The sequence below is a fragment of the Psammomys obesus genome, unplaced genomic scaffold, assembly GCF_907164565.1.
Source record: "Psammomys obesus unplaced genomic scaffold, mPsaObe1.curated_primary_1811, whole genome shotgun sequence".
NCBI lineage: Eukaryota > Metazoa > Chordata > Mammalia > Rodentia > Muridae > Psammomys > Psammomys obesus.
The window spans coordinates 11,483,945-11,500,733 of record NW_026596162.1 but is presented as its reverse complement, the minus strand read 5'-3'; the positions used below and the strand labels follow the sequence as shown (position 1 = coordinate 11,500,733).

Here is a 16,789-nt window from a genome sequence, read left to right as displayed (position 1 = left end):
AAAAAAAAAAAAAGGCTGTATGGCTACCTTGTTATGACTACCTGTTGTTATAACCACCTTGTAATCATGTCTTTGTTTCATGGATGTTGTGACTAACTTGGTATGTTTATGTTCTGTTCCTGCAACCCTGTCTATTTTGCCTGCAAAATCCCCCATTTGGAAACCTCCTACCCCTTAAAAAACCTTGATGATCCTGAAAGGCAAAGAGGTTGGACATCAGAAGATGAAGAAAACAGAAAACAACCTAGGAATCTGCCACAGAGGGCCTCTGAAAGCCTCTGCCCTGCAGACTATCAAAGCAGACGCTGAGACTTATGGCCAACTGTTGGGCAGAGTGCATGGAATCTTATGTAAGAAGTGGGAAATAGTAGGAGATGGAGAGGATGGGAACCACACAAGGAGAACAACAGAACCAGAAAATTTGAACACAGGGAATTTCCCAGAGACTCATACTCCAACCAAGGACTATGCATGGAGATAACCTAGAACCCCTGCACAGATGTAGCACATGACAGTTCAGTGTCCAAGTGGGTTACATAGTAATGGGAACAGGGACTGCCTCTGACATAATCTGATAGGCCTGCTCTTTGATCACCTCCCCCTGATGGGGAAGCAGCCTCACCAGGCCACAGAAGATGACAATGCAGCCACTCCTGATGTGATCTGATAGACTAAGATCAGAAAGAAGAAGAGGAGGACCTCCCCTATCAGTGGACTTGGGGAGGGGCATTCGTGAAGAAGGGGGAGGGAGGGTGGGATCAGGAGGGGAGGAGGGAGGGGCTTATGGGGGATACAAAATGAATAAAGTATAATTAATAGTAAAAAAAAAATAAAAAGAAAGAAATACAACCAAAAAAAAAAAAAAAAAAAAAAAGAAAAAGAAAACCTTGATGATATAGGTCAGTGGTCTTTCTCCTGCCATCTTTGGGACTAACAAAACGAGACGCAAAAACAAAAACAAAAAACAAAAAACCAACCAACCATGTATGTGAGTAATAAGCAATAAAATGTTTGCTGTATAAGCACACAGCAAGCATCCAGTCTGGACAGGAAAGAGCTGTTGCTATAATCAAAGGTGGGTGAAAGGTAAGCTCTTCTACTGCATTTGTGATGGTTTATCTTCATTGTAACTGACTAGATTTGGAATCACACGGGGTGTGCCTGCAAAGGTGTTTCTAGAGAGTTTTAACTGAGCAAGAAAGGCCCATTTAGAATATGGATGGCACCATTCCCTAGGCTGGGGTCTTGGGTTCATGGAGAGGAGAAAGCATGGGGATGTTGTTCAGTGATAAAGCGCTTTCCAGTATGTACAAGTTCTGTATTTAATCCCCAACACCACAGGAAGAATGCAGAAACAGACAAAAATAAACCAGGAGAAAGCACATCAAACACTGTCTTTCACCTCGTCCCTTCTCCGCTTTCTGACTGGGAATGCAGTGTGGCCACCATGATTGACTGTATCCCCTCAAACTGTGAGTCAAAATAAACCCTTCCTTTCTTAAGTTGCTTTTGTCAGGTTTTGTCACATGAGTGAATCAGTTACGAACACAATATTCTTTCTGGGTAAAAGAGTTCCTTCTGCCCATACCCCACTGCTACCAGGAAGCATCGTGTGTGGTACCCAGTCATCCCTAACCATCATCTTTCTAAATAATTCTCTTCTCTTTTCTCTTTCTTTGTTTCTTCCTTTCAGTTTCTCAAGACGGGATTCCTCCATTGTAGTCCTGGTTGTCCTGGAACTCATTCTGTAGACCAGGCTGGCCTTGAACTCAGAGATCTGCCTGCCTCTGCCTCCCGAGTGCTGGAATTACAGGAGTGTGCCACCACCACCTGGGGTCTAAATAATTTTCTAACTCTTCAGAACAGCAGAGGTTCCCAAAGACCTGCATCTCAGCATGGCTGCCTTTCTGAACTATCCCGTGCATGCCTGAGAAAACGGAGCCGAAATTTGCAGCCTGACTGGGGACTTGAAGTGCTAATGTCACACTCCACTTACTTAAAAATATTTTGGCTAGGAGCCATTAAATCATAAAGATGAGTTAATTTAAAGTCCCGGCCTGCTCAAATACAACTGAGTCACAGTCACTTGCAGGCTCTGCCTGTGCCAAACCATATATCAAAAAGGCAATTACTTTCTATTAGGTAATTGTTATAAATTAATATCTTTACTGCCTTTACAGGGTGCTGAGTTTCTTTCCTCCCATTCTGTTCCCAGTGTGGGAGAAGCTAAGGCACACCTACTGAGCAGGGCTAAATAGTTCTGCTGTCGAGAAAGGAAAGCTGAGTAGGTAGAGCAAGAGTGTCAGTGTTAGACTACCAGGGACATTTTATTGAGAAAAAAAATCCTTCAGGCACTGATAATAAATGAGGGTTATTCTTTATTAATGGGACTGTTACCTTGGCAACTTCCAGCTCACAGGAGTATTTATATCAGCCCAGCGAATGGTTCTATCACCAAGGAACAGCTCTCGTGTGCCCTTTTCTGTACTCATCCCTGGAATCTTCTCTTACGTATCTCAGCTGGACTTCTGGTCTCAGCTAGGGTGACCTCAACATCCTGGCAACACCACTCCAAATGCATCTTCTCCAACCCCAAAGGGGCAATTTAAACAAACTTCGTGGTACATGGAACAGATCAAAGGTAGCTCTGCTAAATGGCTTTTCTTTTGCAAAGAGGAGTGATTTACACCCGTTGTTTTTAATTTTACTGAATACTCGGCAGAATTTGGCAACATATTTTTAAACATCCAGCATCATGATATATTAGTGCATTCAAATCACGCATTGTTTCCATAAAACTTTTATTTTATTATCACCAAACAGCTTAGTGCACTTCAAGTCATGTGAGAGCACGGGTTAAAACAACAAGGAGTGGAGGCAGGGAGACTCCAGCCGTGGTACTTGACATTGGCTTATTATTTCCAATGGCAGGGCCCTGAAGGGGACAGGGGTACAACTGTAAAGTAATCTTTGTGAAAGGACACCCACTGCAATTTGGTCAAATGTTACAGACGCAGAGGGCCACAGGGAAGCTGGCAAGGAACTAGGGGTGTATAATTTAAGAGGGTCCCTTTCCCTCAGGTCGTATTGTAGGCCTGGTTTATATGTCTCAACCTGCATTTTTATATACACATTCATGTGCCTATTCCCAACTGTGTCTGTTCAAATCACTTGTGGCATAACCATGCAACAAAATATTATGCAGTCATAACAAGTGATAGTATAGGCAGATTTTTAGGTGCTGACATAGAAAGAGGTCCGGGACATATGGCCGATGCTAAATAAGCAGAGTGTGAAAACATTATAAACAGAAAAGTCTGCATCTGCAACAGACACCGGTAAAGAAAGAGTTAAAAATCAGTGAGTGTCTCTCAGGACCTGGGGACAGCAAAGGGAAGAAAACACCATTGTGTGTTTCAGACTGCTTGCTGTTCTGACAGGCAGGAATATTGTTACCAGTTTGTTTTCTAAACAGAACCATGCTCCCAAATTAACTTCACGTTCAGACCCAATTGTTGGGTAGTTTGGCCCCTCTCCAAATTCTCTCACTTGTTTTCCTAATACTTAAGGAATCAAAATATGTTATCAACATCTTTAGACCAATCCTTTTGACTTGGGAAGCCATCATGGTCGATGGCTTTTAGAGCCGTACAAGTGAAGGATGCTTGGTTGCTTAAAAACCGCAAAGAAAAGTCAGAGGCTATTAAACACTCATTCTAGAATGTACTATGGCTCTAAGCATTATCCTTCCACTTCGTGTTATTTAAACCATATTCTCTGTCTCTTGCTGTGTGTGCACACCAGAGGTCATCTTCAGGTGTCATTTCTCAGGCTCCGTGCAGCTTGCCTTTTGAGACAAGGTCTCTCACCACAACCCAGGACTCTGATTAGACCATGCTGGCCAGCCAGCAAGCCCCAGGGACCTGCCTGCCTCCATTTCCCCGGCTCTAGGGTTACACGTGCCTGTCACTACACTGGGCTTTTACAAGTGTGGCGGGGATCAGACTCTTGCTGGCAAGACATGCATTTTACCAACTGAGCCATTTCCCTAGCCCTCCTTAAACCATATTCCTACCCAGCATTTCATGCATGTCCCTAAGTAGCAAGTAAGTTGTGAAGGATTAAGGCTGTGGTTGCTTGCAGTGAAGGGGGAAGGGCCTTTATTATGACAGATTGACTTAGGAGAGAGCAGGGCGATGTTGATGGGAAACCATGAACTTCAAATACACACAGGCCTGAGCTGCACGGCCACTGCGGGTTTCCCAGCTTCCTGAGCCTCAATTGCATTATCACAAAAGCTACCTTCCTTAGGAGACCCTTCCTCCCAAAGATCAAGTTAAATTATGCTTGTTAACAGCAATGCACCGTGTCCAGACGCACAGCAGGACTCAGCAAGGGCTGGATCCCTTTACAGTCAGTCATCCGACTCTCCAACAGAAGAAGAGCACTTAGTGAGGCATCCTGTATTGCTCATTCACCAACCAGGTCCACCAGCACCAAACCTCAGCTCTTACCAGAAAGACTTGACTGTGAAAAGTTCCTTGTGGGGCTGAAGAGATGGCTGGGTACCAGCAGCTGCTCTTCCAGAGAACCCGGGTTCCGTTCCCAGCACCCACATGGCAGCTTACAGTTGTTTGTAACTCTACTTCTAGGAGGTCCTACACCATCACACAGACATATTCAGGCAAAACACGTGAAACAAAAATAAATAATTTAAAAAAAGGTGAATAAGAGAAAAAGTAGAGTTATATTTTTTAAAAAAGGGAGAAAGAAAAAAAAAAAAAGAAAAAGGCAAAGAAAAGAAAACTGCCTTGCCATAGAGACAGGCTGCCCAATCCCACAGATAGCCAGGCCCAGGACAGTGTGCAGCTCAGGCGTCTGTGCTGCATGAGGGATGTTTCCACATAGTTTCTCGTTACTTTGTATTGCTGTTGGTGTTAGTAAACTCCCTCTCAAGCGATACACGGATTCCAGAATCCAGTTTTACAACTAACATTCCTTTCCACCTCTTCCGGTAGCAGTCCCGAGTGTTTGCTCGAAAATGTACAGACACGGACATTTACTTAGAAAGCAAAAGTTTTTGGTAATCCTACCTCCAAACGATGCTTGCTGTCAGCAGCCCAGTGACTGTCCTTCGAGACTTTATTTTTAATGAGGCAAATCTCTCTTTGCGCATGGATCACCTCCTGCCTGAACTTCTTTTAATCCCACTCTGCTATCTGCACAAAATCTCTTTCCTTGTCCTTTTTGTCCCACTTGTAAGTTCCAAGATTTCCCTTACAACGGTTGCCAGGCATCAAAAGCGATAACTCTCCACTCACAGAGAGAAGGAAAGAGTCCAGTTTGGTAGTGAAAGCCCAAAAGAGCCCAGGCTCCCATTCAGCTGAAAGCCTACAGACTTTTCTATCAGCAGTTAAGTTTTTCTTTTTCTTTTTATTTTTTACAATTTATTCATTGTATATCCTGATTGAGCCCTCTCCCTCAACAGAACTCCCCCCAGAACTCCCTCCCCCAACCCCCATTTCTTCGCCTTTCTCTAATTAAATGAATAACCCCCTGGCTATCAGCATTCATGACAAGTGACCATTTTTCACTGTTACTGTCCTTTAACCAAAAGCACCGTGGGAGGGCTTCTTTGCTAGCATTTTGTCATACACAAGTGCTGTTTGGAAAATCAGGCCCTTCCTTTTAATCGCCCACCATAGATGCATCTGTAAAAATTAAAATATCTTATCGGAGAGAGACTTAAGAAAACCAGACAAATCAAGTTTCCAGTTACTAAATTTAGGACACTTCGAACCACCCTATTGGGTTTCTGTAAAAATCTTCAGCCTCTTCCAATTCCTGTACTTAGCAAACAGGCTTGAGGCAGTGCCGTCTGCACAGCACAGACAGGGCAGCCCTGTCCATGGCCTGGCACGCTCTCCATGGCTTCCATTAGGGCTCGGGGCAAGTGACTCCTGAGTTGAATTTTGGTGGGAGGGAAGCATCTGGCTGAAAAGCATAGGGCCTCTGCATTTGGATGTGTTGAGACGATCTGCTGGATTTTCAGCTCTCTGCCAGATGTTTATGCTCATAGAAATACATGCAGCCACAGTCTCATGAAACCAGGCAGATTTGATTATTGGAAACACACAGAAAAATCCCAGCTAAAATGTTAATTTCTTAACGTATGCCTCCAGGCTCCAGGGTTCGCTCCTGCCCCATAGCTGTCCTTTTGAAAACTGATGGTATGTGTGTGTGTGTACATGTGTGTGTAAGCCTCTACAGATACACAAAAATCTAACTTAAAAAAAATACGTTATTGCTAATTTATGGCTTAAAAGTCTGGCCTTGGTCATTTGTTTTTGACTGCTAGTCTAGACTTGGCTTAATTCAGACCATCAGCTACAGCAAATCAACCCATCCACTGATTCAATTACGTAGCAATAATTGGATTCATTTACCTAAATATTCATTTTTTATGCTACTGTTTGGCAAACTCTTATTAATCACGTATTGCAGTCACAGCTGTAGATACTGAGAGGAAACCTGCTTGCTTCCTGAATCTTTCGATAACCCCCAGCATTCAGCAAGTGGGCGTGAATAATCTTATCTAACTAACGCACCTAAAAGTCAAATATATTAGTCAAGTGGCCTAATGGCTCAGGTGTGTATTCCCAGCACTTAGGAGGTTGAGGCAGAAGATCTGTCATGAGTTTGAGGTCAGTCTGTATATATGTACATGTATGCATATATGTATGTATGTATGTATAAGGCCCATCCTCAAAGAGTTTTATAAACTCTTTATACTACAAACATGCATGAGAAAGAAATTATTAATTCATTGAACATCCTGTTCCATAACTAAGGTATTTATTTGATGTTTTAAAAAGATTTGACTTATACATGTTAAAACACACTCACACACATATATATTTATGCATACACATGTGAACTGTCAGATTTTAAAGTGACCCAATTATTGTCAACTTACTATTTAATCACAGCTAAGAAAGGGGAAAATATCGTCAAGATCAGAGAGCAAAGTTTGCTGTTGTTCTGTGCACAGTTAACAGACCTGCAGACATGTTTTCTTAGAATCAGAGAGATGCATGGACCAGGAGCCCATGGATTTGATAGGGACTGTGTTTCTTATGTGTACCGAATAAGGTATTATGAGGAATTTTTGCCAGAATGGTGTATGTATTTTATGAGGATGTAACAAAATTATCTCAGTGAATTAGAATATAAAGAAGTCATCACTTTAGGACAAAGCACAAACACCATAACATCCTCTGGGCAAGTGATTGTATCATTCTGAAATCCAGATAGAAGAGAACAGGGGATGTGGTTCCGTTGGTACAGAGCTTGCCTCGCATACACAGAGTCCTAGGTTCAAGCCCCAGCACTCAATAAATCAGGCAAGGTGGTATATACCGGTAACCCCAGCACTAAGGAGGTGGAGGCAGGAGGCTAAAATGTGTCCATCAACGGAGGAATGGATATAGAAATTGTGGTATTTTTACACAATGGAATACTACTCAGCAATCAAAAAGGAGGAAATCATGAAATTGGCAGGCAAATGGTGGAATCTAGAAAAGATCATTCTGAGTGAAATATCCCAGAAGGAGAAAGATAAACACGGTATATACTCACTTATATAGACCTATAAGATATGATAAACATAATGAAATCTATACACCTAAAAAAGATAATCAAGAGAGCAGACATGGGGTAAGATGATCAATCCTCGTTTAGAAAGACAGATGGGATGTGCATTGAATGTATGACAGGAGTCTACTGAAGGCATCTGAAAGACTCTAACTAGCAGTGTTTTCAAAGCAGATACAAAGACTCATAACCAAACCTTCGGCAGAGTACAGGGAATCATATGAAAGAAGGGGAGTTAGTATGATGGGGAAAGGATAGGAGCTCCACAAGGACCAAATATATCTGGGCACAGGGTCTTTTCTGAGACTAACATTCAACCAAGGACCATGTATGGATATAACCTAGAACCTCTGCTCGGATGTAGCCCGTGGTAGCTCAGTAACCAATTGGTTTCCCATAGTAAGGGGAACAAGGACTATTTCTAACAGGAACTCAATGACTGGCTCTTTGGCCTCCCCACCCCCCAAGGGAGGAGCAGTCCTGTTAGGCCACAGAGGAGAGCTTTGCAGCCAGTCCTGAAGATACCTGATAAAACAGGATCAGATGAATGGGGAGGAGGCCCCCCTCATCAGTGGACTTGGAAAGGGGCAGGGTGGAGATAAGGGAGGGAGGGTGGGATTGGAAGGGAATGAGGGAGCAGGATACAGCTGGGATACAGAGTTAATAAAATGTAACTGATAAGAAAAAAAATAAAATTAAAAAAAATAAGAGAGGTCAAGACAATCCTCGCTATTAACTGAGTTTTAGGCCAACTTAGGATACACAAGACGTGGTTTCAAAAACCAAAAACTAAATAAAATAACAACAACAACAAAAAGAACAATAAAAGTAAGAAGTAAATGTTCCAGTTACTGACATTGTTGTAGAAAGATGAAAAGAGAGAAGAGAGGAATACATAAGGGAACAGGAAAGGAGAGGACACTTATTTTGTGATGCTTGTTAGTGTGACTTAAGACTTGGGGACAGGAGGCCCACAAGGAGACCAACAAAACTAAAAAAAAAAAAAAAATCTGACCCAGGGTGTCTTGCAGAGACTGATGCACAAATCAAGGACCATGCATGGGGAGGACCTAGACCCCCTGCTCAGATGTAGCCAATAAGCAGCTCAGTCTCCATGTGGGTTCCCAGGTACTGGGAGCAGGGTCTGCCTCTGTCATGAACTCCATTGCCTGCTCTTTGATCACTTCCCTCTAGCGATGCAGCCTTGCCAGGCAGGCTACAGAGGAAGAGGATCCAGGCAGTCCTGATGAGACTTGATAAGCTAGGGGCAGATGGCAGGGGAGGAGAACTTCCCCTTTCAGTGGACTAGGGGAAGGAGATAAGGGGAAGAAGGAGGGAGGGGGACTTGGAGGAGTTGAGGGAGGGGGCTACAATCAGGACATACAATGAATAAATTGTAAAAAATTAAAAAAACAAAGACAACCGCTGATAGAAAATAATCCAATGAGAGGGTATTTTTGAGGAAAACCGGAGAAAAAAATTTTGGCTGGTAGCTGTTATGGACACTCTCCTTTAGTCCCAGCACTCAGAAGGCAGAGGCAGGCAGATCTCTGTGAGGCCAGCCCAGTCTACAAAGCAAGTTCCAGGACAGCCAAGGCTACACAGAGAAACGTTATTTTGAAACAAGCAAGCAAACAAAAATTTGCTAGTTACCTACAAGACTTTCTTTTGATAAAAATGTTAAAACTTCACGAGTAGTCTCACTGTATACATACACATTTTCTTGTAGCGTGCATTGTAAGCATGTCGCATATATTCTCACTAAACCTCCCTCCGTCCTCTCCCACTGTGTCGCCCTTCCCCCTCCCATTAGTTCCCTTTATTCCCATAGACAGTTCTGCTTCTACACGTATGCACACATGCTTTTATGTGTCTCTATTAAATTAGGACCCACAAGGGAGAGAAAATAGACATCCCTTTTAATGAAATTGCCCTGATTTATCAATCATGGCTGTTTACAGTTTTCTTTCAAACAACTTCCCCTCCCCCCTTTTTTTTTATGGCTGCAATAAAGTCCCTCTACTCCCATTTACATCCACTACATTTTCTTGTCCATTTCCCTCTGTTGTTGTACACGTAGGTTGCTTCCATAAGTCAGTCATTGCAAATAGTGTTGCAATGAGCTTCTGACCCTGGCTCGAGTGTCCATGTTGCTCTTTTACAGAGCAATTCATTTTATCCAAGACTCATTAGTCCACTTTCTTCCAGGTTCTGCTGAAGAAGTATCGAGCGAGTCTTCGTTGCCTACCCACGCACATATGCATGCACACGCTCACGTACGCATGCACATACACACACACCCTCCTCCAGGGCCTGCTCTGACTTTGTCCCTGTATATGTTGGCTACTCATTTTGCTTAAGCCAGTGAAACCTAGAGGAATGGGAGAGTCAGGACCATAAATGCCACATAAGATTCTTATTGGCATCCATTGCTACATGAGGATTCGGAGCTGCAGAGACATTAGAACCTGACCTAAGCCCCTCACCCCCCTGTCTCTCTGTGAAAGATGCACATGGTCAGTTTGGATGTGTGTGGTGAGAATTTTGTAATTTTGATTTCTTTAAAAAACACAGAAATACGCTATGGGAATATGTTTTTGTTGTAATTCCGGGTGTGAGATATGGGGCTGCTTCAGACTGACCACAGTAGCTGACTATGACTTTCCTTGTGCTCTGGCAGGGGTGTGATTTCGCCAGCTGCAAATAGTTCCTGCAAGAGTACGACATTTGGAATTCTGGGGACTCTTGAGAGGACATAGAAATGCTAGAGCCCGGAGAGGGGCTGCAGTGGCTGCTGCTGCTCCTCCTCTTCTTCCTGTTGCTGCTGTTGCTGGTTTCTGCTTTTGCAGTTTGTCAAGTGGTCATGCACAAAGAGAAGAAGGAATCGAATATCCTGACCATGAAGCTTAAACTTCCCTCAAAGAAATAGATGTCCCTAATCATCAGGAAGTAGTCTAAGGATAACGTTGCCCCCCTTTCCCTCTACCCTCCTTTCTCTCCTACCTAGTGTTGGGGGTTGGAAGGGTGGAATAAGGGTGGAGAAGGATGGAAGAGAGTAAGGAACCCATATTGTAAAAAATCTGGTTGCAGAAATGCAGCCTGGATTTCCTCCTCCTGTGTGACCTCCTACTCACTGGATCTCCAGCTCAGCTCTGTAGAGAGCTGGGCTCTCCTTCAGATTCAGCAGTTGTGATGAGGACTCAGCTTTTCATGGTTTACTCAACCAAAGAATTCAATTGCCCCGAAACAATCTGTTACTAAAAGCAGTCCTGCCTGCAGGGCTAATTTCATTGTGGAGGTTCTTCCTTTCCCAACAGAACTCATTAGTACAGGCAAAAGGGTTACGAAGGGAGCAGAAGAAACAGGCCTCACTACAGTCCCTGCACATTATTACGACTTTTTAACTTGAAAATCTGAAAACGTAGTTAGTACATATAATATTAAAAAATGTAATTTATATTTTAAGGTAATTTGAACATATCCCCTCAAAAAGTGACACAGTTCACGAGGCAGTGATGGCACACACCTTTAATCCCAGCACTTGGGAGGCAGAAGCAGGTGGATCTCTGAGTTCTGGGCCAGCCTTGTCTACAAAGAGAGTTCCAGGATAGCCAGGGCTACACAGAGAACTCTTGTCTCAAAACAAAACAACCCCCCCTACCCCAAACCACACAAATGAACAAAACAAAGCAAAAAGAACCAACCAACCAGCAAACAAAAGGCAGTAACACAGTTCAAATCTATAGGCTACACCTTAACTCACGGATAGGAAATATCATTGTTTTTATTTGAACAGAAGATTTAACATAAAAATAACTTGTATATGTAAACTTTCCTAAGCATAAAAATGACACTGTTATTTAATAATGCAGTAATGATAAAGCTTCAAGGTCTACAATCTTCCCAGCCCCTCTCCTGGGTCTTACTATATAGCCCAGTCCAGCCTTGAATTCTTGATCCTCCTGCCTCAGCCTCCCAAGTTCTGTGCTTCCCGCTTGGCTCTAATCTTCACGTTGGGTATAATGTGTAAGGCCAGACTGCATATTTCATGAAACAAGGTAGCTCTCCTATGACTCATAAACCTTCCCATAGCCCTTCGTTAAACATATTGAAGGTAACACCATAAAATCATAAATAGAAGACTGGCTGGGAACTAGTGGGTATATAACTATCAAAAGAGGAAATCCATGTGCTTGTCTCCATCTATGGATGCCCAAGCAGACCTCTGACCCAGTTTAACACTCTTGTTGCCTAGACAGAGAAGGCAAGGGTTTGGAATTACAAATGATTATACTGGGGCTTGGTGGGGTGGCTCAGTGGGGGAAGGGGTCTCCTGCTGGAGACTTGAACTCCATCCCTGGAGCTCACAGGGGCGGAAGGAAAAAACCCACTCCATAAGTTGTCTTCTCACCTCCTCATGCTTGCAATAGCGTGCACCCACCCCCTCTAGATAAATAAGTGAATGTTAAAAAGGGGTTGTCCCAGGCTAAGAACTCAGCCGGAGGAAGAGTGCTTACCTAACACGCATGAGATCCTAGACCACCAGCACTAAAGATTGTAAGAACGCACGCACAAATGCATGTACACACTCTGCACATACACACTTTTTGGATAATCCATATTGTTAAGAAAACAAAAAACAAAAAAACAAAATACAACCCATCAATGGCTGGTTCGGAAGTGGAGGAAGAAGAGGTTCTTATATTTCAGGAAAGACGCTGGCGGGAATGTGAATCGGTCTATTCCAGCCACAGTAGAAATCAGTATGGAGGTTCCTCAGAAAATTAGAAGTAGACTTCCCTGTGACTCAGCTAGCCTGCTCCGAGATATGCGGCATCTCTAAAACCACACACCACGGAGATACCTGCAGGCCAGTGTTTACTTCAGGAGGAGTCAAGATGGAATTGGTCTAGGCGCTCATCAGTAAATGAAAGGATAAAGAAAACATGGCATTATCCACAGAGCGGGACTCATTCAGCCATAATGAATTACTGAATTACGTGGTTTGCAGGAAAACGGATGTAACTGGAGATCATACTAAGCAAAATAGGTCAAAACCTAGGAAAGCAAATATTGTGTGTTTTCTCTTATTTGTGGACCTTAGGTTTTATAGAAGACATAAAATCAAGCATACACATGTCATGAAAGCAGAAGCAAAGTTGGGGAAATGGAGGTGATGAACAGGAGGTGGGAGGAGAGGGAATATACTCTATGTTGATAAAATATCTTATGAAGTGCATTATTATGTACAATTAACACATGTTATTAAAAGGATAATGCATTACCAACGCCTTATTACTATTGTATTAAAGGTTCTGGGAAAGAAAAAGCATTAAAGACATAAAAACTAGGGCTGGAGGGATGACTCAGTGGCCTTACAAGCCCAACAACCTGAGCTTGATCCTCCGAGCCCACATGGTGGAACGGGAGAACTGACCCGCAAGCTGTCTTCTCTCTTCTACAGCCACTCTGGCACTTGGAACCCCCGCCCTCTCCGTGAGACTGGACACTCCCTCCTCATACATGACACCCCCAACACTTCCTGCTGCTTCAATTAATTAATCATCCTGCTTCAATTAATTTATTAATTATCCTGCTTCAATTAATTTATTAATTATCCCCTTTAATTAATTATTCATTTATTCAGTGTGTGTGCATATGTGTGCGTATGTGTGTGTGTGTGAGAGAGAGAGAGACTGAGAGAGAGATTGAGAGAGAGAAAGAGGGAGAGAGGGAGAGAGAGAGCATGTGGGAGTTGCACATGTGGAGCTTAGTGGAGCTTCAAAACTCAGTGCTCTCCTCCTCCTGTGGGTACCAGGGATTGAACTTGGGTCTTTAGGCTTGCCTGCAAATGCTTTTGCTCGCTGACTATCTCACTGGCCCACACATAAGCTTTTCCTGACTGAATAATAAATACATTATTTATTTAAAAAGTTAAATTAGACTTGATTACGAAAAAGGAAAGAAGAAAAGCACTCAAGGGCTAGTTTAGCAAAAATCTCTTACCCAGACTCCTATAAACAATGCTAATTAAATTAATTGCCACCAAAGAGAGAGGAGGGGAAGGGAGTGAGGAAAGGGGGAGAGTAGTTGAAAAGATGGAGAATCAGGTGGAGTGGGGAGAAGACCAGAGATGGTATGGGGCTGAATATGGTTAAAAGACACATCCAGGTGTGGTGGCGCACGCCTTTAGTCTCAGCACTTGGGAGGCAGAGGCAGGTGAATCTCTGTGAGTTCAAGGCCAGCCTGGTCTACATAATAAGTTCCAGGACAGCCAAGACAGAGAGACAAACAAACAAACAAACAAACAAACAAACAAATAAACCAAAAACCAGTATATGTACAAGTATAGAATGTCACACTGTAACCTATTGCGTATACCAGAAAGGTAAAATGACATGTCTTCTCTTAACCTTGGCTGCATCCAGAACCCAGTTCATTATTCCAGTAGGATATCTGGTGGCAGCTTGCTTTTGATAGACAAGGTTAGCGGTGCCTGGTGGCCTTTCCAAGATGTTCGCGGTCCAGTTTCTAAGTCCAGTCATCCCCTGGATTCTGGGTGTAATCTGAGTTTGTCTAAAAACTTAGTGAAGTGAAAAACTGGCCAACTGTATTTGTTACTTTTGTCCCCATTGTGATGAGACTTTTGACAAGACAACTTCAGGAACGAGTGGCTGGTTTCAGGGGATGCCGTCCATCAGAGCAGGTAGCCCAGTGGTGGGTGTATGAGGCTAGCACTGTGTCTGCCCTCAGAAGGTGGAGGGAGATGGAGGTTGGAGCTCAGCTAACCCTTTTAACATTCAGCCTAGAGCGTCAGTTCCTGGGATGCCGCTGCCTACATTCAGGGTGGGTCTTCCCTCCCTAGGCAAACTTTTCTGTAAACTCCCTCAGAGACAAGCCAACCGAGTCTCCATGATGATTCTACATCTAGCCAAGGTGACAAGGAAAACTAACCATGCCGTACTGCCCAAGGGTAGCAGCACCTCCACAGAGCATGGGCTGCAAGTCAAAGCCTGTGATCAGAAGCCAAGCGTGTCCTCGGTACAGAATCAAAAAGTCTCTCTCCGTGTTCTTGGGAAGAAGTGATAACAGGCAAGTGTCTGGGTGCTCCTGAATTCTGTACCTCTGGAGCCAGCAGCATGGTCATGACTGGGCTGGACTGGACTGTGTGACAGAGGGGAAGTGAAGACTCTGGAAGGAATACACACTGCCCTGAGGTCTTCACTCCCCACCCAGCTCTTATCACTCTGAGGGGATGCATAAAATCATGCGGTAGGAGGTCTTCTAGCCTGCCTTGGCCCTGTGTCTGACTTGTACTCTGCCACCTTGTTTCTCATGAGGAGCAAGGTCGTGGGAGCCACAGCTGCCCCAAAAGTCAAAGCAGGCGTCAGCTAAGGTGACAGACGGGGACTCCGAGGATCAGATTCCCAGCTGTGCTGCCAAGTCTCTGCTGTCCTTTAACCCACCCCGTGTTCCTTATTTTCTCTAGGGTATAGGTTCTTCTCTATAGAAAATAGACAGACAGGTGGGAGGAGGGAAGGGAGGGAGAAAAAAAGGAAGGGAGAAGAGAGGGGACAGGAGGAAAAAAAGAAAAGAGGGAGAGAGAAAAGAAAATCAGAATGAGGGAGAAAGGAAGGACAGAGAAGGGAAGAAAAAGGAAAGAATAAAAGAGAAAAGAGATGGAAGGAGGGAGGGGAAGGGAATAGAGGGAGAAAGAGAGGAAGAGAGAAATAAAATGGGAGGGAGGGCTAAAAGAAGATATTCTTGGAACGACACCCAAATGTTTTCTCATCTGAAAGTTGGGGCTGTCATTAGGAACTGTAGGGAAAGCAAAGCTGGATTCACAGCACGTGGGAGCCCCAGAATCAGAATTCCTGACAAGATGTGCAGTAACCTTACTGAAGGCATGCACTTAAAGTAATTACAAAAAAAACAAGCAGGGAAACGGAAGTTAACTGGAAGACTAGTATGGCTGAAGGAGAGGGTGAGAGAGGCCGCTCCGCCCCTCCTGGAATCTCTCTGCTAGCCAGCATGGCATGATGTGAGCCCACCATTCTACAGATGACTTAGGCAGCCGGCTAGCATGTTGTGAAGTGATGAGAGACATGAGAAGTGAGGTCCTGTGGGTGGTGTGTGCCTGTAATCCCAGCATTTGGGAGGTGGAGGAAGGAGGAACAGTTCAAAGTCAGGATCAACCACATAGCAAATTTTAGGCCACCCTGGACTGCATGGCACCCTGCCTTAAAACACCACCTCCAGCAACCGTCAAATGACGCCGTCTATTAATTGTCTAAAAATGCCTATTTGTTATAAGGTCAGGGAGGACAAAGACACAGCATAGCACAGAATGTGTCTACATCACAGATGTGCATAATGCTTAGTTTAATTTTACTGTATTTTGGTTTAAATCGTGATTCTCTTATTTTATGAAACAACTCATGGGAGTTTTCTCTTAAATCCATTTTAATCAAGAAAAAGAAATAAACATCCCATGAGCCCCAAACTGTTCAGAAAGGACTCAGGATTTTCAGCTGTCATTGGCAGCTGCTTTGTGACCACCAAGTCACTCAGCAACTGGCCTGGGATTAGCTCCATAAACTGAGAATAATGATGTCACTGACTTGGGCAGTGACATTGTTCCTTTGTTGAGACAAGGTCTCGTGTAGCCCATGCTGGCCCCTCAAGCGCCCACCCCTGCCTCCACCTCCAAAGGGTTGGGGATTGACTGCAGGCATGTGCGGCCAAGACGCGGGCACAAATGCGTGTCTTTCTGCTTGCTAGAGAACACTCTACGCACTGGGGTTCATCTCTAGCTGTACAAAAGTTTTAAGAAACACAACACAAGCCAGGTGTGGTGGCGCACGCCTGTAATCCCAGCGCTCAGGGAGGCAGAGGCAGGTAGATTTCTGTGAGTTCAAAGCTAGCCTGGTCTACAAAATGAGTCCAGGACAGCCAAGCCTACACAGAGAAACCCTGTCTTGAAAACAACAGCAACAACAACAAAAAAGAGAGAAGCACAACCCAGCACACAAGTCACACGAGTCCATTGTGAATGGGCCATGTCTTCCAAAACCTTGATGATATATGGGCTCTGTTTCTGGAGGATTTTTTTCTTTCAGGGCAACAGCCATGTTTA

At 43.9% G+C, this 16,789-nt stretch overlaps 1 protein-coding gene across 1 annotated transcript in view; it reads right to left on the bottom strand.

The window, feature by feature from the left end:
- Positions 1 to 16,789, bottom strand: part of Cap2 (cyclase associated actin cytoskeleton regulatory protein 2) — a 72,088-nt gene that overhangs the window by 27,002 nt on the left and 28,297 nt on the right. The window contains 3 exon segments of the mRNA XM_055595272.1: positions 4,449 to 4,469; positions 6,512 to 6,548; positions 16,447 to 16,466. Of these exon segments, the coding sequence (XP_055451247.1) occupies positions 4,449 to 4,469; positions 6,512 to 6,548; positions 16,447 to 16,466 (78 nt within the window).